This window comes from Ipomoea nil, unplaced genomic scaffold (assembly GCF_001879475.1).
Source record: "Ipomoea nil cultivar Tokyo-kokei standard unplaced genomic scaffold, Asagao_1.1 scaffold0873, whole genome shotgun sequence".
NCBI classification, from domain to species: domain Eukaryota; kingdom Viridiplantae; phylum Streptophyta; class Magnoliopsida; order Solanales; family Convolvulaceae; genus Ipomoea; species Ipomoea nil.
In genome coordinates this window covers 1,203,173-1,226,492 of record NW_017617301.1, presented here as the reverse complement: position 1 = coordinate 1,226,492, position 23,320 = coordinate 1,203,173, and the positions used below count along the sequence as shown (strand labels likewise).

General features: G+C 35.6%; 1 protein-coding gene across 1 annotated transcript; it reads right to left on the bottom strand.

Annotated features, from left to right (window-relative positions):
* Nucleotides 1-5,427: 5,427 nt before the first annotated feature.
* Nucleotides 5,428-9,373, bottom strand: LOC109178901 (probable galacturonosyltransferase 4). Its single transcript, XM_019328452.1, has 9 exons — nucleotides 8,944-9,373; nucleotides 8,811-8,845; nucleotides 8,683-8,724; nucleotides 8,418-8,544; nucleotides 8,089-8,303; nucleotides 7,572-7,819; nucleotides 7,100-7,457; nucleotides 6,067-6,642; nucleotides 5,428-5,962 (listed from the first exon to the last, which is right to left on the bottom strand). The coding sequence occupies exons 1-9, from the start codon at nucleotides 9,044-9,046 to the stop codon at nucleotides 5,675-5,677; spliced, it is 1,992 nt and encodes a 663-aa protein (XP_019183997.1). The 5' UTR covers nucleotides 9,047-9,373; the 3' UTR covers nucleotides 5,428-5,674.
* Nucleotides 9,374-23,320: the final 13,947 nt, after the last annotated feature.

Below are 23,320 nucleotides of genomic sequence, written 5' to 3'. Positions count from 1 at the left end.
CTCATGCTCTCTCTTGCACAACCTTTCAAACCACCAACCAACTTGCTACAAAACAACAAGCTTCAAGAATCAAATTAGTTTGGCACATAAGAGACCCATTTCCAAGCCAATAACCGAGCACCAAGAATTTAAAGTGTGTGAGGATCAAGTGTGCACTAATACTCCGTTGAGATTATGCAAGACACGGTTCATGAATGAGATCCCATAAGCTTGCCTTTCATACTCCCCTAGATCAAATCTAAGAATGCATGCTAAGATCAAATAGGACTTCATTAAGCTTGTAATGGGGCTACGGGTGATAGCTACCAAAGAAGTGGTATGGAAAAATTAATCAAAAAGAGAGAATGTCGGATACTAAGCTGATTCAAAATAACTATAAAAACAAGCAAAGATGTGATAACATCAGAAGGTTTAGGCTACAAGAGGTAACCCATGCTCTACAAAATCTATTTTCTTACCTATGTGATGATTTCTTAACTTCTACATGTGATTTTTGTTATGAAATGTGAGTTTTGACGCATTGTCTTGTGAGAATGCATATCTAGAGCTTGTTATTAGGGTTCTTTTATGCCATTGCTTGGCTATTTCTTTGATTCAAGTCATATTGTTGTATTTTGTGAGATTTTGGGTGTTTTGGACTTGAATTTGGACTTGTTGTTGAAAATCTCCGAAGGGATTATTTCGTGGTACAGGACGTACCTGCGGGCGAAACGGCGTGCAGTGGCCTACCCGCCGCCCCACACGTGGGGTACACTTGGCTGGGAGAATGGTTCCCGCGAGCGGAACCACGGGTGGAGGTCCACCCGTGGCCCCACCCGCGGGGTACATGTTGGTGGTTGTTCGGGGATTTGTTCCCCGTGATTTTTTTGACTTGGTAATTGATGTTTTAACTTCCCGATGTTGTTTTATTGGACTATTTGAGTGTCTTCTTGATGTTTCGTATGTTTAGAACGATATGTTAGGAATCCATGTAGGATTTGGTGTCTTGAATCATGCTAAGTGTTCAACCTTGTGATTCTTTGAACCATGATGAGTCTTGTATGTTCTACGGAACTATGTTTGGTTTGCCCGTTTAATTAGCATGCTAGTTTGTTGTTGAAATGCTAGTGTGTGTGGTTTGTTCTTTCCTATTGAAGTTGGCAACTTGTGTTGACCATCGTTGGTGTCGGATTGTAATCCTTCCTTGATTGAGTATGGTTTCATATCTTTGTTGTGATCCATTGATTGATTCCTGTGATGAAAGTGTGTGTATTGGTTGTACCTTGATTGCACGGTTAATGGTATGAGACATTAATCACCAAGGTACAGATGTGGTCCTCGTGATGGCCATGAAATGATATTGGAGTTGTAAACTGGGCTTCAGGCTTATGATCTGGGCTTCAGACTCATGTGTTGGCGGTTGTGTGATTGAAATGATCGGTACCCTCGTGTACTGCGAGATCGGTGGTATGTTGATTTGGTGGTTGTAGGTGGGGGAACGACGGTTCCCAGAGGCATAAGGTTGGACTCAGAAGTACAGGGGTTCTCGGAGGTAATGGTTGGAACTGTAATAAGGCCGGGGGTAGCCATAAGGTTGGAACAGGGCATAAGGTTGGAACATGTGACATGTAGTGTCCCGGTGGCATGTAGTGCCAATGTGTGAATGTCTATTCCTTTCTGATAAGCATGTCGAGTGGTATTCTACTTTGTGATAAGTAGAATACACCTTGAGTTGTACTTGTTATTATTGTTGTCTTTGCCTTGATGTTTTCTGCTTTGTGATCAGTAGATTACATCTTGAGCTGTGTTGAGTTGTACTGTTGTTGTTCTTGTCTTGATGTCGTCTTGGGATGTTGATTTCCCTTGTTCTTTTGAGAGTGAAATAGAGTCTTTGCAGTTGACTTCTCTCTATGGCTTTGAACTGATATATACTGTATTCCGTTTCAAAAATGATTTTGTATTACACTATCTATATATGCTATTTAACGCGTATTGATGGGTTACCAGCAATATTCACTGACCGGGCGTCGTCCCCTTTCTTTATGTGCTTTACAGGTCCTGAGTAGACATGGCGAGAGCGTTAGCCGTTGGTAGTTTAGCTCCCTTGAACAATGTAGTTAGTGTTTTGGCCTGTGTGCCATAGTTGTTGAACAAAACAGTTTGATGGTTTTAGACTTGCCTGTGCATTCACGTTGAGGTGAATGTGGCATAACACTCCTTGGTTTTCCCTGTTTTTATATTAGACTTCCGCTATGCTTACGTTTTATGATATATGTTAGTTACCTTACCTTACGTATTTATGTTTTAAAATGGCACGAAAATCGGGGGTGTTACACAAGTGTTACAATTAACACAACTCCAATAGTTAGTGGACCAAAATTGAAATTTTCTCATATTATATTATAGTGTAAGTATATTAATTATTTTTAGTTGAAATTTAGAAATAGAGGTTTAGATTGATTGGTGATGTATAAGTTTATATTTATTAGTGTAAATGTGCTAGTTTATTAAATTGACAATTTAGAGTGTTGATTTGAAAATGTCAAAAGTTTTAGTTGAGCCTTCTCAATAAGCTCGAAAACCCGAGGTTTTAGGGTTATGGCAAAAAATTTTGAACCCGACAAAAAAAAAACGCAATTAACCCGAATCGATAAGTCTGACATCTCAAATCCCGATAGGGATAGCTCGAAACCAAAACTAAATGGATTAGCCCAATTGACATCTTTACCGATAACATTACATATTTAGGAGCGTTATGCTCTGCTGCATGGTTGCAAAACCGACGTCGTTTGACGTCTAACTTAAAAAAAAAAAAAAAATCAGTTTCGATTGCCGTTAACGGCGTTATGTTGTACATAATTTGAACTATACATCCATAACTTCATAACTATACATTCAGAATTGCATAACTACACATCCATAACTTCATAACTATACATTCAGAATTGCATAACTACACATCCATAACTTCATAACTATACATTCAGAATTGCATAACTACACATCCATTAACTTCATAACTATACATTCAGAATTGCATAACTACACATCCATAACTTTATAACTATACATTCAGAATTGCATAACTACACATTCATAACTTCATAACTATACATTCAGAATTGCATAACTACACTGCATGCATAACACATCCATAACTTCATAACTATACATTCATAATTGCATAACTACACATCCATAACTTCATAACTATACATTCAGAATTGCATAACTACACATTCATTAACTTCATAACTATACATTCAGAATTGCATAACTACACATCCATAACTTTATAACTATACATTCAGAATTGCATAACTACACATTCATAACTTCATAACTATACATTCAGAATTGCAGAACTACACTGCATGCATAACACATTCATAACATCATAACTATACATTCAGAATTGCATAACTACACATCCATAACTTCATAACTATACATTCAGAATTGCATAACTACACATTCATTAACTTCATAACTATACATTCAGAATTGCATAACTACACATCCATAACTTTATAACTATACATTCAGAATTGCATAACTACACATTCATAACTTCATAACTATACATTCAGAATTGCATAACTACACTGCATGCATAACACATCCATAACTTTATAACTATACATTCAGAATTGCATAACTACACATCCATAACTTCATAACTTTACATTTAGAATGTGAAATTATAACTTCATAACTATACATTCAGAATTGCATGCATAACTACACATTCATAACTTCATAACTATATATTCAGAATTGCATAACTACACATCCATAACTTCATAACTATACATTCATAATGTGAAACTATAAAATTATGAACATATGTTTACGTAACTAACGGCAATCGAAAATGATTTTTTTTTAAAAGTAAAACGACGCCGTTTTCGCAACCGTGTGCACCATGCACGGTGCACACGGTTGGACAACATAATTTGCCACATATTTACATGTCATGTAGTGAATTTATAAGGTAGCTTGTATCACTTACATGTCATGAAATAAATTTCAACTTGTCAACGTTGTGGGTGGATTTTTTTCAAAACTCATCCTACTCGACCGAATGTGGGTACTCTCATTTTTCATTTAGTTTAGCGGTGCAGCCCGCTCGATAGGCAGAGGTTTAGGGTTAGGGCCAACTCGAGCCAAAAAATAAAAAATAAAAAATCAATTAGCTCAAACCGATAAGTCCAACAGGGCTAGCTCAAAACCGAGCGGGCTAGCCCGATTGACATCTCTAGAATGGGAGAACACTAGAATAGAGAATAGAGAGACTCGACTGTACAAAGAAAGGAGGTAATGGTCTAAGGTTAGGGGCCAAGGCTTATTAACACACACACACACACACACACACACACACACACACACACACACACACACACACACACACACACACACACATATATATATATATATATATATATATATATATATATATATATATATATATATATATATATATATATATACATCCAAAACGAACCAAATACCTTGAGGTTTAATGACATCATATTACTTTCCATTAGGAAGGTTTTATACCCAATCAAGGGTTGGCATAATTTGTTGTTGAACAGATACTGTGGATAATTTCCAAATTGCTCATATTGACTTAAAGATACCTCATACAATTAAAACCTACTCAGAACACCTCATGGTCTAACAAAAAAAAAGATAACTTGTTGAATAAATAATTCTTGACGCAATTGCACTTTTTTTACCGGTTCAATTGGTTTGGTGAAGCTTTAAAAAAAATAGTTAGAGAGCTTTTTTTTTTTGAAAGTAATAGTTAGAGAGCTTAATTACACTATCTATTTAACTTAAGGGATTTATTTGACATATTAAAAAAAAAAAAAAAAAAAAAAAAAAAAAAAAAAAAAACTCATTTCTTGAAGCCAACATTTGGAGTAGACTAAAAATATTGTCCAGCTGTATTGCACTGAATATGGACAGAGCAGTGCAGCTAACAATTAACTAACAAAATAAAATGTAGAGTAATGGCAGTAAAGTTTTTAGGCTGAAACCTGAAGAATGTGGTCACAACTAAACATTTAATACTCTTTGCTTTCAAACCAAAAAAAACATTTAATAATCCACACCATACTCACAGCTGGATTCTTGTACAGATATGTGAGGGAAGCATGATATCCCACACATCATTCTCAATAACAGCTAAGCATACAATTTTGGTACACCACAACAGACAACCTTCTATTTGTAAATTTCATTAAATACAAACAAACTTTTTCATCAGGAGTTTAACCTCATAAATTTTGCAGTCATATGGCTTTCTTGGTGTCTTTTGGCATGCAATACAAGCCTGAACCAAAGCACTATGCATAGCAGCAGCAAAGACAGTACGAATACACTTTCGCAGTGAAGACTAATAGCCAAGAAAAACATGTTCTCAACACCAAGGAATAAACAATGTAATGCAAATGGTCTCAGTTACTTGAGACCTGTGTTAATATGTCGGGATAACAAAAAATGGAGATACAAAATTGATAAGAGTATGCGTAATCATTTACAGATACATCTGCCCTCGGGCATAACTGAGAAATCTAAAGATGTCAGGCACAACAAAATCAAACCACAATGCTAACTCTAATTCTTGATATATATACCTAAAAAAAATAGTGACTTGTAAAAAAGAGCGAGAGGAAGGGGAAAAAACCCATCAGCTGTCGCTTAACGAATTGATGTTGCACTCTCGCAGATACATTTGGTCGTAATCAATAAACTTCGACCAGTAGTTTCGGAACTTTGGAATGCTTATTTCGAGCCAAGGTTTCAAGTTACCATTGTAGTGTATCACTGCTGCCTGTGCAATATTCTTTTGACTTACACTTGGATCGTAGCCGAGGCCAAGGACATGCCAGGATCGATCAAGGGCATAGGTATAATTCCAAAAGGTAATCAAACCCGGTGGAAGGGTGCCCAATTTCCACAGCTGTCTATCGTGATTCTGCAATTAGAATTTATAAAAATCAAATGATACATCTCAAGTGTGAATAAAAATCAAAATGTAAAAGTTTATAACTCTTGAGCATAAAAGACTTATTTTCTTACCAGGTTCTGCCAAGTATGATACACCTCGGTAATGTTCTGCCTCCTCCATTGATTTAGATCAAAGATGTTCATTCCAAATGCCCAGCCACAAGCACGGGGGTTGAATTTTTTGGAAATCAAGGGATTTGAGAAGTTGAGATAGCGATCAAACCGATGGAAGCTTTCTCCACATGTCTCCACCACACCGATGACTTTACCTTTCAGATTAACAGACCAAAGGGGAGTAAGATCCTTTTGAACCACCACATCATCGTCCAAAAAGAGAACCTTGTTCAGCTTCGGGAAGATCTCCGGCAAGTAAAAACGAAGATGATTCATGATTGAGAGATACTTGGGATTCCTGAACTTCATGTTTGGATCAGAATTTGCACGACGGGCCTTGAAGTAATAATCAATCATGGAAGGAGAAGTCAATTGTTTGAGAACTGGACTATAGCTCGAATTTAGCCATGTGAAATCCTCCACGTTCTGAACATCTATTGTAGCATTTTTTGGGGGGTTTGCCAAAAACCACATCCGCATTGCAGCAAAATTGAGCTTGTCAGTGACTATGTGGAAAACGTGGTTTGAAGAATCCTGCTCAGAGGTTTAAAGGAGTCATTAAATAAAGAATAGAGGGATAGAGACATTGCAAACTGGAACATACAGGGAAAATATGAATGTGTCTACGACATATTGATACATGCACACACAAACACAAAGATACACAATTAAAACTACTCCGCCTTCTTGAATTGTCAACATGCATATAGATTGCCCGCATGGGCAGCTCAGTTGGTCATAGTGGTGAAGTTTGGGAAGAATGACCAGGGATCGAGTCTCACTAGCAGTAGTGTGGCGGTAGTGTGGGAGAAGCCTCTCAAAGTGAGGGGGGCTCCTTGTGCGCAGTAAGCAAAGGTCTAGCCTCTGTGTTCTGTCGGGCCAGGGTGTGGGGGAAGCCCTTGGGGTTGGGGATTCAACCTTTTGGGAAGAACATGCATATAGATTTTTAGGCTAATGAATCAGTCAGCAATGAGCATATGTATTTTAGTACCTTCAAATGGAAAACAGTAGAGTTTACAACAACGGCTGCTGCTAATATGTTATCTGAGAAGATTGCATAGTGGTAGAGATTGGGATCTTCTAATTTCTCTGGATTCTGGAAATGCTGTTGAGAAGGATTTAACATGAAATATTCTGTTGTCAGACGCAAAGGAAGACAATGAAGACCCTTAGGAAGTGTTTTAGCAGTTAACTGGGTCAAAAATAATGTCTGTTTCTTGTGGACTCGAAGCTGCTCTTCTGTAGAGTGAAGCATAGCACGAAGCTTCTTCACATAAGCAGCACAATCATCTTGTATTTGCTTCCCCTTGGTCAATGTTTGCTCCATTGCTTTCAACTTCTCATTGGCACTACAACAAAAGGACCATTTTTCTTTTTAATTGTGCACATAAAGATTAAAAAGTAAATAAAATAGACCCTTCATGTTAGAACATTTGATTGAGAGGTACTAGGAGAACACTTACTTCCTTGATAGGTCAGAATCCTTTGTAGCATCACCAAGTGCTCTTTGAACTTCCTTCATACGCAAGCGGAGTTCTCTTATGAAGTGGGCATTGTTTCTTGTTGCCGAGAGTGAAAGGTAAACTCTACCCCTGATAAGCTGATCTTTAAGCTGGTGAATAAGAGTGTCTGGTGGAACCACTTGATCATTCTGACTCTTAGGGTTGTTCCTAACAGGCCGCCCTCGGGAAGCAGCTCTACCACCAGAGGGCTGATAAGTATGCACAAAATGAGACAAATTGTATATTTGTTGGTACATGCATAACATTAGGTTTTCAACATAACCCATATCATATTCACCCAAAAACAATCCTTCCCACTCAACTGGGCTATAATGCACATGGGTAAAACCACACTAAAAAGACTGAATCCAATCAATTAGCTAGTCAGACTCATAGCCTTATAAACCCATATGTTTTGACTCTTAACAGAAATAAATGACGAGCAAATCAAAAGGGTGAATAAATCAGTAAAACTTACCACATTCAAGGAGGAACTGTCAGATGTGTGCTTGATTTCCCTTGCATTAGAAGAAGCTCTACTAGTACTTCCAGTGGCCCCATTTGATTCAGGTTTTACTAAAACATTTTCATTCTCCTGACGCCCCTCAAGAGTTACTTGCCTTATGGGATTTTCAACATTTCCTTTTTCAGATCCCCGGGTAGATGTGTTGGCTGTTTCATTTTCTAGTAAATCTGGTGGTATATATATAGGAAGCATATAATAAATACTCAAATCAAATATGGAAGTCAACACTACATAGTTTCTAAATATACACATAGTCACAGATATAATAAGCAATTAAGAACCTTCAGCAAGCTGTCTGGCTTTACGAGCATTTTCATTGCTTTTACCATCTGAGCCATTCAAAAGGGATAGGCTTGAATTTTCTGAATACACAATACCTAATGGTTCTTTCAGAATAGTATCAGACTCCTGTTAATCAACAAAAAATCAATTGGAATGGTAAAACAAGGAACAGAAACAAAGGCAATCAAGAAAATAGAAAGAAAGAAAAAAGTCAAAAACTGACTGCATATCTCCCCAAATAAAGAAAATTAAAGATACTGATACCTGAGGCAGCACATTTAAAGGTCTGATTTCACCACCCAATGTCTGCAAAATTCCAAAATCAAAATCCAAGAAATCGATCTAAACGAACCCAAAAAAATCAATTTTTATAAATCGAGAAAGTTACTTACAAAAGTGGAGACTTCTTCAACGAATTCATTTCTAGCTGCAAAAACGAGAGAAAAAAATAAAATAAAATCACATTATTCCTGGAGCATTAAACTTTGATTTGGAAAAAGAAGGAAGATCAGAGTTGGTGCTTACAAGAAGAGGAAGCGAAATAAGTGGCGAGAGTGTGAGTATAGAGAACGATTGGGGAAAGAACCGTCACCAGAAGCAAGAACAGCACCGGCTTCCTTAGTCTCATCTTTCTCCTTCCCCTCAACCACTAAAGCTTAAAGCTTTTTTAACCTTTTCTCCGATCTCCTTCCACACTGAAGATTAGTAGTCAGTTCCAACCCAAGTACTGAATATTATTCATGGAAAATGAAGGCAGCTCAGCTAGCTAGCTAGCTCAAAGACCACCAGGAAAATGGGTCGCCCCAGCCGCCGGAAAACCTGTTTCTTAAGATACAGGGAGAGAGAGAGAGAGAGAGAGAGAGAGAGAGAAAGAGGGGTGTGTCGGCAAGCTGTATTATGATGAAAAATTAAGAAAATGGTTTCAAAAAAAGTTAAGGATGTGGGGTTGGAAGATGCAATGCAATGATAGTATAGTACTGGAGAAGGATTATATGGAGCGCAATCACAGGCAACATGGCTCGCCAGCGACAACAACATTAATAAAATAAATCTAAAAAAAATACTTCAAAATATATGGACGATTCAGAGTTCTTACAAGTTACAAGTCATCTTTTTGTTGTCATTCAAAAAAGCTAGATATATATTATTTCTTTTATACAATTTTAACTTCAAATGGCCGCAAAATTTAGCTAAAAAGTCAATTAGTCTTTCAACTTTTAAAAGGTACAATTACAATCATTAACAATTCATTTCGATGCATTGAAACTCAAAAATCGATAATGACCTACTATCACAGGTCATTAGGAATTCGGTCACCCTTCGGCTGTAAAATTTCAGACAAAAAAGTGATTGGTGACAGCGAACGGTCGCCGATCACGGAGAAGGAGAAGGCGACCAGATTTGGATTGCCTTCTCCAGTTGAGAAGGTGACCTTGGTCAGTCGCTGGTCACTTTTTTGCCTAAAATTTTCGCTGAAGGGTGGTCGGATTCCTAATGACATGTGATAGCAGATCATTTACCGGATTTTAGGCTCCATTGCATCAAAATGAATTGTTGATGGGTGCAATTGAAAGTTGAAGGGGCTAATTGAATTTTTAACTAAAGTTTGAGGGCCTATTTGACATTTTCCCTATCTTGTACAATGTTGTTAGCATGCTATTGGTATATTTTGAGAAAATACACTTTTGACCTTTGAATTAAAACACATTATATCCCTCTTTCAATTATTTTTAAAGTGATTAATTTATCAAAATTGTTAGATAAGCAATGGAACAAAAACCTTATATATTTTTCTTAAAAATTTCACCTCCAGAGGACGAGGTGGTATCATCTAATTAGTAGCTGCATTTATTTTGTAATTAGTAGTTGGATCAATCAATTTATTGGTACCTAATGAATGAAAGTCACCTCATGAGAGGAAAGTTTGGAGGAAAAGAGAGTATTTTTCTGGTTAAATATAACCAAAATAGTCTAAAATCTTAACTTTGAAGATTTTTATGTAATTTTAAATTATTCGTTAAAGAAAGATGATATTTTATTTAATTATGGGAGGATAATTATTAAAGGGGAGCGTAGTTTAAAGTTACGTGTAAATCCTTCAAATTTTGTATATTACTCTTTTGCTCGATCTATAACAACACATAAGCTTCAATTCACCATATATATAGCAATCGCTTTTGACAAAAAATTTGTATTATTATGAAATGGCGAAAATGCATGATATGGCAAATGTATGATATGTCAATGATGATGCGACAAAGTAATATTTGGTAATATAGTTAGCTTTTTAGTCAATTGTCTCTTATTTGATCATTATTAGCGGTTTAACTTAGTTAAACAATCAATACGAGTGTTTAATTAATTAGTTTTTTGTAAAAGCTTATTGTTCTAAAATGTTAATTCAAAAAACTGTTCAAAATAACTTTTTATATCAGCTATTTTTAGAAAGTCATTTTTACTTGTAATCAGCTATCAACTAACAGTTAATTTATCAAACACTTTTCTACAATCAGCTAATGCTATTAACTAGTCAAACATACTAACCAAATCAGCTAACAACTATTTACCAAACACCCCAATATCATAATAACAACATAAATAATCTTGTATATTACAAGTTAGTGATGTAGCAAAGTTAATCTACTGTTTTTTTATTTTTTTGAATGATACTGACTCTATTACAATGTAGTATCTGTTCATAACTACTTTCTCAACCTACTGAAACACAAAGAGTCAATACCGCCTCCACTAAGGCTCAAACCCACAACCTCTCATATGGGAGTCCAACCTTAGTGACATTAGAAATACTATACTTCTACAAATAAAACTTCAAAGTACCAAAAAAATAAAATTTATAATAAGTTAGAATGAGATGGAGTCATCATATTATCAAAATGTAAATTTTTCATGAAAAGTTTGAAGTGAAAGTAAAATGATTATTTTGACCTTTATTTAATTACGGCACATGTCAATGACCTTGTGGTCTAATGACACGAAGTGATTTTTTCAAATTGGAGGTTATGGGTTCGAGTCCAGTAAAGTGAGTATTGATTCTTTGTGTTTCAGTAGATTGAGAAAGGAGAAAGTACTACATTGTAACAGAGTCAGTAGTATTCGAACAAAAAAAACACGACATATATTTAAGAGTAGACATTTTTGGTCATAAACTTATAGTGGCACAGACAATTTTGGTCCTTAATAAAAAATCAGACAATTTGTGGACACTCTTATTATGACGAGGACAATTTTGGTCCTCCGTCACTCTTCCCGTTAGATGCGCCGTTTGAGAGGGGGTATTTGTGTCTTTTCATGCACCATCATCTTCATCTTCGTCCCCTTGGCCAGAAAAGTCACCGGACTCGAGCGTGACATCTCCTTTCTCAGCCGCATGGGCATCGGCTTCTTCATCTCCATCTTCGCATCTCTTGTGGCCGGCTTCGTGGAAATAAAGCGGAAGAACGCCGCCGCCGCCCACGGAATAAGCGACAAGGCAGACGCAATGATTCCCATTCTGATTTTCTAGCTGGTACAGCAGTACTGCCTGCACGGGATGGCAAAGGCCTTCATGTCAATCGCCCACCTGGAGTTCTTCTACGATCAGGCGCCAGAGAGCATGAGGAGCACGGCATCGGCGCTATTCTGGACCGCCATCTCCGCAGGGAATTACATGAGCACTCTTTTGGTCTCTCTGGTCCACAAGTTCAGCGCGGGCCCTGGTGGATCAAACTGGCTTCCGGATAATAATTCGAACAAGGGCAAGTTGGAGGACTTCACCTTCAACTTGAGCTTCCTCTCTTCAACACATTCGTCTTTTCCCCTTTCTCCCTTTTCTGCACTCATGTTCATATTATCTTTTCACAGCCACCAACGTCTGGTTTAACAAAGCAGAAATCACAAGGTAATGCCCATAGCGAACCGCCTCAAACACATTAAATGAAAGTTGTCCTTCCCACACAAGGATTCGGGGCTAATCCCAGGCTTGATGCATTGAGGGCATGCAAAAAATTCAACAGAAAACTTCAGGAGTTACTGGCCGATCACAGTGGCTCAATGCGAGAAGATTCAGGCAGTCATGTAGAATCTCCAGTTCTGGGATCTGATTCTCCTGTGACAAAGATGAAACCACAACATAAACCCATCCTAGATTTTTCTTTCAGAGACAGAACAAAGCCTTTTGTTCAAGAAACTGTGGACTTTGATTTGTTAACTTCTGGGTAATCAGGCAGGAATTCAGTGAAGGCTTATTATGGAGAAGCTGATAAGCTTACAAGCTCACAATCACCTCTCTCGATTCTAACAGCCAAGAAGATGAAAGGTCCATAAAAGATGAAGCTTTAACTAGAAGTTAAAACAGTCACAGGCGAGGATGGAGATGAAGAAGCGGATGCCCATGCTGTTGAGAAAGGAGATGTCACGCTAAGTCCGGTGACTTTTCAGGCCAAGGGGACGAAGATGAAGATGATGGTGCACGAAAAGACGCAAATACCCCCTCTCAAATGGGGCATTTAACGGGAAGAGTGACAGAGGACTAAAATTGTCTTCGTCATAATAAGAGTGTCCACAAATTGTCTGATTTTTTTTTATTAAGGATCAAAATTGTCTGTGTCACTATATAAGTCTAGGACTAAAAATGTCTTTTACTCTATATTTAATAGAAAAGTTTATAACAATATAAACACGTGATGTATAACATCGTCAAATACCATAGGAGTAGTTTAATTTATACTTAGGATTCACTCTCAATTTATTAATATTAATACGGAGTATTTGAAATTTAAAGTAAATGTTAGTTTTGACCGTAGTACTAATAAAGCTATAATAATTAATACTCCGTAATTAATTGTGATTTGTAGATTTTGATTCTGAAAAGATTAAGAAGTGTGACCTCCGATCCTTTAAAAAAAAAGTAGTGTGATCTAATTGGATGCACTGCAGTACTGCATGTACATTAATGAAAAGAGACAAGAAATTATTGCCGTTGAAGAAAGAACTATTGTTAAACGTACGTAACCAAAATATTGAATCTTAGTCTTCACATTTTCTATTATTACAAGAAAATACTAAAGTGAACAAATAAACTAATTTTTGTGGTAGGTCCAAAGAAAATAATGGCATAGTTAAAATAAAAATTTAATCAAGGGTTAAAGATTATCAACTTTAATTATATTTCAGTTAGAAAACTTTACAATGTCAAATAAGGATTATTACCGACTACTATGTAGTTTGCTGCAACTCTCCAATTGTAGGAACATTGATTTTTGAGTTAATTATCAAAACGGTCCCTTAATTATAGTGAAATTACAAATTTAGTCCTTGATTATTTTTTTTGACCAATTAAGTCCTCAACTTTAAAAATCTTAACCAATTTGGTCCTCCGTTAGTTTTGTCTTTAGACTTTCGTTAACTTGGGACCAAATTGGTAATTTTTCTATAATCAAGGGATCAGACCATTTCAGTAATTAACTTTAGGTGTTGGCAATTCGGTTCGGTTTTTCCGAACTAAATTGTATCGAACATTAAAGTAATTAATCGTACCGAACGATTTGGTTAATTAAAAACTGATTGGAAATACCGTTTGATTTTATTTAAAATATAATAATAATAATAATAATAATAATAATAATAATAATAATAATAATAATAATAATAATAATAATAATAAAGGAAATACGGTTCGGTTGAACGGTAAAGGAGGCATCAATGGGACTTGGATTTACTTCTTTTTTATTATTATTATTATTATTATTATTATTATTATTATTATTATTATTATTATTATTATTATTATAAATAAAATCAAACGGTATTTCCTTTCGGTTTTTAACCGAATCGTTCAGTACGGTTAATTACTTCAATGTTCGGTATGGTTCGGTTCGGGAAAACTGAACCGAATTGCCAACACCTAAAGTTAATTACTGAAATGGTCTCTTGGCTATAGCAAAATTACCAATTTGGTCGCAAGTTAACGGAAGTCTAACGGTAAAACTAACGGAGGACCAAATTGGTTATGATTTTTAAAGTTGAGGGACTTAATTGGTCCAAAAAAATAATCGAGGACCAAATTGATAATTTCGCTATAGTCAAGGGACCATTTTGGTAATTAACTCTCGATTTTTTGGGCGAAAAAAAGATTGAGAAACTATAGAACACACTATCTTGTAAAAAATCATGAGTTTTTCTTTTTAAATGACTGTTATAAATAAAAATAATAATTGTGATGTTTATAAATAGAGTTAATTTATGAATGATCATTTGACGATTGATATTTAACAATTTTTATCTATGACTTTCAATTAGACTATAAATGGTCCATTGACTATTGACCTTTACTAATTTTCATCATTAACTTTCAATTTGATTATAAATTGTTTATTGACTTTTTGATTTTGTTCAAAATTAGGTCATCTAGTTAAATATCCACTCAAAAATAAACATTAAATTTAAGGTAATAATGTAAAAATTAGCTTGTTGTTGAGATGGACAAATTTGATTCATAAACTTAATACGTTTGGTTCATCATTAATGGAAATGTGAAGAACCAAATTTTTGCATTGTTACCCTTAAATTTATTGTTTACTAAATTGATATTTAATTGGATAATCAAATTTCGTACAAGATCAATAATCAATAGACTATTTATGGTCAAATTAAAAGTCAATGATGAAAATTGATAAGGTCGATAGTCAAGAGATGATTAGATCCGATTGAAAGTCATAAATAAAAATTAATAAATGTCAATAGTCAATTAATTATTCATAGAATTAACTCTTTATAAATACCTATCATTTTATTTGTAAAAATATTATTGTTTTTTATTTACATAGTCATCATTTTTACTTGGGAGCTGAGAATTTATATAGGAATAAGGGTCAAATAGGCCATCGAACTGCACACGATAATGCAATTAGGCCACTGAACCTAAAAAACCAACAATTAGGTCCCTAAACTAACCAATTTCAAACAATTCTTCCAATTTATAGGTTTCCAACAAGTTAACAGGTCATCCTCCCAAATTAATTATTTTTTAAAAAATAAAATTTAAAAATTAATTATTTAAATAATTAAAAAAAAAAACAGAATTCAGCCGATCTGTTTTTTTTTTTAAAATAATAATAATAATTAATTTTTAAATTTTATTTTTTTTTAAATAATTAATTTGGAGGATAACCTGTTGACTTGTTGGAAACCTTCAAATTGGAAGAATTGTTAGGAATTGATAAGTTTAGGGACTCAATTGTTGATTTTTTGGGTTCAGTGGTCTAATTGTATTATCATGTGCAGTTCGATGGCCTATTTGACCCTTATTCCTATATTTTTTTAATTGACAATGGTTTTGTTGTGTGCTTAAAATTTAATATCGTTTCTTATTGATGTATATTTGACTTCATATTATAATATTATACTCACTCCATCTCATTTATCTGTCTTATTTACTATTCATGGGTCAAACCAACTTTTTCTTCTTTGTTTATTTTCTTGAATATTTTTTTTTAAAATTTTAAATTTAACTTTTTGTTTTTAATAGTACTTTTAGTATAGTTTCTAAATATATAAATTTTGTATACTAATACTAAACTTAATATTATAAAAAATTGAATTAAAAATAACTTTAGTCAAGTCTCGTTAATCGGACTAGACACATAAAATGGGACGGAGGGAGTAACACTATAGATTTAAAACGACTTAAATACTTTCTTGTAATGTTGGTGGTTAAAATCAACCTGAGATCCATATTTAGCTCGATTTTGTTAGTCGTCAGATCAATTTTTTTTAGCTAAAGTGTCATTCCGCACCATGAACCAATTGCGATTGTTCATGCCGCACCCTAATCTTTCATAAGTGCTGATTGGATCCACAAATTAATTATTTTTTTCCATATAGAACATTTCCCAGGTTTTCAGGTTTGCTTGATGACATGGCGCCGATATTTACTGATGTGGCATTATTGATTTTAATTTAAAAATAAAAGGTATGAGAGAGAAGTCCAGGTAAGCATTTTAATTAAAAAAAAAATGCCACACGTTCCTGTTTAGTCTACACCGGTCGGAAACCTCATCCGATGTGCATTTTGTCGTTTCACCTTACAGGAAGTCCGGCGGTCGCGACAACCTTCTTCTTCCGGTGACTCTTGACTAGGCTTGGGCTCCTTCTGAATACGATATGGCCGGATTCGGGACTTCTTCTAACACACAACGCCACGTGGAAGAGCCGACTGTTTCAAGGTCTTGGTTCGAACGACACTTTCTCGGATGTTGAATATTTCCCAGGAGACAAGCTTTTGGTGTGAGAAAGAAAACTTGGGTCCCAAGCCAAACATCCACCCCAAAGGGCCCTTTAATGTATAACACAAGGGAGCTTGAAGGTGAAGACTATAGGCTTCTGGAGGTCGAAACAATCAAAGGTGTTGCTGACCTAGAGCTGATGACGATTCTCATCATGCCGGTCACGCAAGGGGTTGCCTTGCAGGTTCTAGATCCTCTACAGCAACCACCCCGAGACCCACACCACCTTCCCTACCATTTCCAGAAACCTCTCGCAAACAGTTGCCCTTGGTTCGCAGCACCATCTCCGTACATGGAGAAAGAGAGATGTTCTTACTTCAGGGCAAACTCCAATCCAATACCTAACGGAACTAGAGCCCCTGCGATCCCATGGCCACCGAAAAATCCATTCTCCTTCTTATAGAAGTGCATGGAACCTCATTTCCCTTTCGAGCACCCATCCTTTCTCCCCAAAAACTCCGCAAATGTTTCCAGTATCGTTCCGTCGCGGGCGAGGTAGGTGCAGTGGTCCCTGTAAGCGGTAATAATGCAGTTGTTTCTGGTAATCGCTGCCTCCATGCCTACCGCGATGGCTTCCTAGCTGTCGTAGAGGTGGCAGAATCCGCGAATAAGCTTTGCCTTGTACAGCGAGTCGGAGGCGATCTCCATCTCTACGGTGCTAGACGTAGGATCGATGTTGTGATTGCTGAAAGGGAGGCTGGTCTCCACGACGATGGCGGCGGCGGAGTCCGTAGACAGGTGGAGGATGTAGGACGCCACCGCGGATAGCAGCTTCAAGAGACTACCAGTGCGCTGTGTGGATAGTGCCATTCCGACGTCCCATTTGATTCCCAGCTCTGACGACTTTCCGGTATGAGAGATCGAATCTGCAAATTCTCGCTTCTTAATTACGGCAAGGTAGAGGGTTTGGTGAGCCGAGGCCACTACGGAGGCGTCGAAGCCGAGGCCGAAGAAGTCAAAGCCGATTCTGGGCGGTGAGGGAGGAAGACATGAACCAAGAAAAAAAAAATCCATGTCAGCGTATTATTACCGGTTACTTGTAGATAACCCGTGAAATGTTCTAGATGGAAAAAAATAATTAGTTTGTGGATCGAATCAGCACTTATGAAAGGTTAGGGTGTGGAATGACACTTTAGCCTTTTTTTTTTTTTTTTGTAGTGTATATACTTTGTGTCTTACCTCAATTAATGAAAGGAGTACGAGAATGATCACTTTAGTTATCGAAAATTCAAAATTATGTACATAGACGTATAATTCATATATTTATAAAAGAAATATTTTTTTTAGTTCATACATATGTACATCTATTTAATACTTGGCAGTAGATTGCGTTGGCCGGGTTCAACCACGTTATATATAGTTTGTATTATAATTTGCTTCCCTTAATATATTTTTTTAGGGTTATATATATCATTATATTAAGAGAAAAAAGAGCTCAAAAGGCTCGGAGGGTGATCCGACCAAAAAGAATGAGTCAACCATGCACCATTCGCCTTTGTCAGGGAATGAGCAGCTTGGTTCTCACCTCTATGAACAAACCGGACCACATAGTCATCAATAGACTGTAAACAACGAATACAATCAGACATGACCAAACTAGTGTATGAACCACTAACTAGATAATTGCATACCAAGGACCTTGTGGTAGTGACATTTGATGTAGTAGCTTGTATATGTGGGTATCCCCCTTCCTTTATAATATAAATAACTAGATAATTGCATAGAATTAAACAATCGACTTGATCCAAGATAGTGTTATAAATATTTTCATTATGGCCATTAATCTTGAGTCTCTTCATTTGCCTTCCACTTATTACATTGTTTATGATTAAGGATATGAAAGGTTGTATGGATTCCTATAAATTGATAGTGAAGGCTAATGAAATGATATGGTTGTTGTGCCCTACATATGGTGTTCTTCTTCTTCTCCTTTTTCTCTCTTTATACATATACGCACATATCTCCAAGCTATTGCCGTGCAATCATCACGCGAGAACTGAGCTAGTTGATAGGCCAAATTACAACACGTTATCAGCACGAATTGCCAATATATTCCTCGGTGAACGGTATGCTCGAACTTGTTATAATACATGTTTTTAAACTAGGCAAGCATGTTCATAGGATTCATATAAGACATGTTTTTATATGGCACATGTTGATTCTACACCTCTTGATATGATTATGAAATGCATGATTGATATGATACATATTGATTCTAAAATTTGAAATATGAATTGCTCATACTGGTTCGTATATATATGATTGCGTAAATTCCTGAATATATATTTCCAATTTTATTTTTGATTCTTAAAATTGAAAGAAAAGCATGTGATATATATGTTTGTGTAAATAGAAGGGGCTTTTCATATGAAGATGCAATGTATGTATACATATTATTTTCATTTCGCATACTTTGTATGTTATATACCCTATGTTGTAGTGCATTATTATGCTTTTATGGTATGTCATTTGCATGTGATTAGCAATTCGTTTTTGTGCCTGATTAGGCAATGAATGAATGATTTTTAATTAAGATTGTTAAAGTTTATTTTGTGTAAGCTTAAGAGTGATTAAGACTTTAAAGCTTAATTGATGACTTGGGAGCATCAATTCGGTGTATTGGAAAATGAAACACCACTCGTTGCCTGTAGCACGAGTTGATGCTATAAACACGAGTAGATGCTTGCTGCATCAATTCGGTGTTTTCGCACCGATTCGTGCCTTGTTGCTTGTAGCACGAGTTGATGGTATAAACACGAGTCGATGCTTGTTGCATCAATTTGGTGTTTGCCTCACCAATTCGTGTTGCACCATTTCGGTTTTTGTGTATATTCGAAAGATCAATTTGTTTTCTGATTTTATCTTTTGACTTCATCTCGGAAAGTTCATTTTGCATCTAGAAGATGTTAAATTCCTTATTTTGCTATAAACATGTGATATTATGAATGTATATGAGAACATATGATATATGTTTTGTAGATTACGTATTCAATTGTCAAATGTGATTTTATTGAGCTCGCTCATGTCGATAGCAATTATTTCATTTGGGCTTTGGATATTGAAATATTTTTTTTGCATCCAAAGAATTGAGCCAAGCTTTTGTTGCTAAGTCACAGAGCACCGATGCCTAGAAGGCACAAGCTCTCATTTTCATACGTCACTACTTGAACCACGATATTAAAAATGAGTATCTGATTGAAAAAGAACCCCTTGAATTAATGGAAGTCCCTGAAGGACTATTCCGACCAAAAGTCATCAAATGTTCTTCCCCAAGACACATTTTGACTAGTTTAATCTCATGTTTAATTTTAAGATTATAAGTCAGTAACTGACTATAATTCAGCTCTACACAAAATAGTCTTAGAAGTGAAACTCTAAACAAGAAGTTTTAGAGAAATATTTAATTGAAAAGACATTGCCAACTTTTCATGCGAGTAATTTGTACTCCAGCAGTAGTACAACACAAAATTATGAGAAGTATCCTAAGCTGATTTGAGCACTCCTTGTGGCTAAGAAACATAACTAGTTGTTGATGAAGAATCAAAATGCATGTCTGGTTGATTTTGCACAGGTGCCTGAAGCACATAATGTTACCGAGTTGAGTAACTTCATAAGGGGTTGTGGTCGAGATTATAACCAGTGTGGTATGAGTTTCGAGCTCAGAATAAGAAATAAAGTGATCAAGATATTCAAGGACGACCAAACTTATCAAGGCAAAATCTTAGCCAGAAGCAGATTTGCTAACAATGTGGGTTTGAAGGGCATTAATCCCTATGTGCCGCACATCAAAGCATTTGGTCATCGGAGAATGAACATCATCTTGATGATTCTAGCTAATTTGCCTGAAGCAAATATTGCGATAAAATGCTGATAATGAAATGATAAGGTATTGATGAAGAAATGATTGATGTCATGATAATGTTTTTGAACAATGCATGAAAATATATTCATGGCAAAAAAAAAAAAGTTAGTTTATGCCTGAAGCATGAAGTACCCGAGTAGTTAGCTCATTCTTGAAGCATCTGAGAAGTTAGCTTATGCTTGAAGCATCCGAGAAGTTAGTTTATGCCTGAAGCATCCGAAAAGTAAATTCATGACCGCAATATTCGAAAAGTTAAGTTTTTTTTGGACGCAAATTATTATGAGGGCAAAGTGATTTTACTACTCGGATTAACTATCTGAAATGTACTATTCGGGAAGTTTACTTCTCAGAGTTACTTCTCTTACTTTGCATGTGTATTTACTCAATTTTGTTCTCATGCATGCAACATGACTCTCGTATGCAATTGACTTGTTGTTAATTCAAAATTGAATTATTATTTTTTTTCCATAAATCCTATATCAATCCCGGAAGGATTTCTATTATCAACAAATTATGATAATCATCTTTTGATTAAATTTATGATGTCAACATGACAAAATCCTCTCCAAATATGGCTTAGTACAATTCTGTGCTGTTTATGGAGTGGTATACTCCTTTATAAAAATGATCTTTGACTTATTGTCATACATGATATGATTGATTTAGATATTATTGGTTTGAAAGCTAGAAGCGAATTATATCATATCAATTTGCCCAAAGCAAACGAGAGAATGGATCATATCATATCAATTTGTCTGAAGCAAACGAAGGACTAAATTATTTCATATTAGTTTGCCCGAAGCAAATGAGGGAATGAATTATATCATGTGAATTTGCACGAAGCAATTCCCAAACCAGTGAGTGAACTAATGTAAAGTTGAGGATAAGGATTTTTGGGAGATCTTGAAGATATATTTTATTTGACAAGCTTCACAGCTTCCCTACGATTGTTGTGTACCCTTGTAATATCAATTGATATGTATGCTTTCATATCTGATTATATATATTTTTTTCTTGTTGGGGACATCAGTTTTATATGCTATTGTGGTTATCACAATCTGACCTACTGCATATCATAATTATTTCCCCTAGAACCTAGTACGTGGTATAAAACCAAACATTTCCCATCTGCATTTTATTCACAGTGTGCAGTCTTTTTCCTATATCACCACCATAGCGTACCTTTGTGGGCATATATATGTTGATTATAAACCTCCGTCTGTTATTTAAATTCTTAGAGCCCATGATAAGGGATCAATATATAATTAGGTACGCTGACTGCACACTTTATGAAGATCATTTCACGGCATTAGGGGGAGATAAGATCTCAAATTTTATAGAATGCCGAGAAATTCTATGAATGATTGATCTTCAATATTTAAATCCACGTACTAGGTAGACTGAACTAGAAGTTCAGAAGAAGTAAACTGAACTAGAAGTTCAGTAGATAATTAATCTGCCAATATATATACGAATAAAAAGAGTGACTAGGTCCTATATATTTTCCCCAACTTGGACCATATATATCTACCAATGCTCCTTGACGCCAGAAGCGTGAAGATATGTTGGTATAATCCGCGGAAAGCTAAATCTAGTAGAAAATGGTATCACTCTTGAAAAATCGCTTAAAGAAGTATGTCGTGAAGACATTCGTCCTGAAGGCGAAAACCCCAGTAAAATTTTAGGTGCACCCAAAATTATAATACTAGGGATGCGGAACGACCAGATAAAAATATCTTTGGGAAATGTCTAGAGTCTGGTTGAATTAGAAATTGCCATTATTTTATATATATGGGAGAAATTTATGAAAAATGTTATAGTTGTCGACAACAAAATTGCTTTTACAAATTGTTCTCGTTATATGAGAATCTGGATCCAGAGCTAGGCACCAGTTGTGCCTTGGTATTTTTTATGTATAACGGAGCAATTAAGGCATGTACAGCTCAGCTCGCTAAAACTGTATTCTCTTTATAACACGTACACCATTTAATGTTAACCCTGTAGGTTACAAATGGGTGTTTGTACGAAAGAGAAATACAAACAATATGGTGGTATGATATGAAGCGAGACTGGTAGCATAAGGGTTTACGCAGAGACCCTGAATTAATTTTGATCAAATATTCTCTCCCACAACATATGGCATTACATTCCGCAAATAACATTATTAGCAGTGAAGTTATAAATTTAGATATGCAGTTGATGAGTGTCATGACCGCAAACTTACCGGTCGTTAGACGCTAATATTTATTTGTAAATCCCTGATGGATTCAAAACTTTTGAAATAAGGAAAGTGAAAAATGGCAACGTGTATCATTAAACTACTAAAGTCTTTGTATGACTTGAATATTATTGACTGAGTGTTTTCCTCCCGAAGAAGGAATATGCAAATATGTACCATTATGTGTTTGTTAATGAATTGCTAATGGAGTTATTTGTTTATTATCTCAGTCGGTAATGATGATTTAAATGTTATTGAAACACATAGAGAGCTTGGTGATATCAGCTCATGCCGAAAGACGAAGTTTTGAAATAAAAGACTTGGAAATCCAAGTATTGTCTCGACCTGAAGATCGAGCTTCTCCTTGAAGAATTTTTATACACCAGTTAGCCTACTTGAAAAATATCTTGAAGATGTTTTATATAGACAAGTATTATTTACTTATCACATAAACGGTTGTCCAATAATCTCTTGAAGTAGATAAATGACCATTTAGATTCGAAGATTATAATGAGGATATTTAGGGACTGGAAGTCCATT

Bases quoted from the DNA above. Each gene is read 5' to 3' on its own strand.
- LOC109178901 (XM_019328452.1), bottom strand. From the start codon at position 9,046: ATGAGACTAAGGAAGCCGGTGCTGTTCTTGCTTCTGGTGACGGTTCTT. The intron at 8,545-8,682 runs GTATCAGTATCT...GTTGATTAACAG, and splicing joins CTTTAAATGTGCTGCCTCAG to GAGTCTGATACTATTCTGAA. The intron at 7,458-7,571 runs GTAAGTGTTCTC...CTTTTGTTGTAG, and splicing joins GATTCTGACCTATCAAGGAA to TGCCAATGAGAAGTTGAAAG.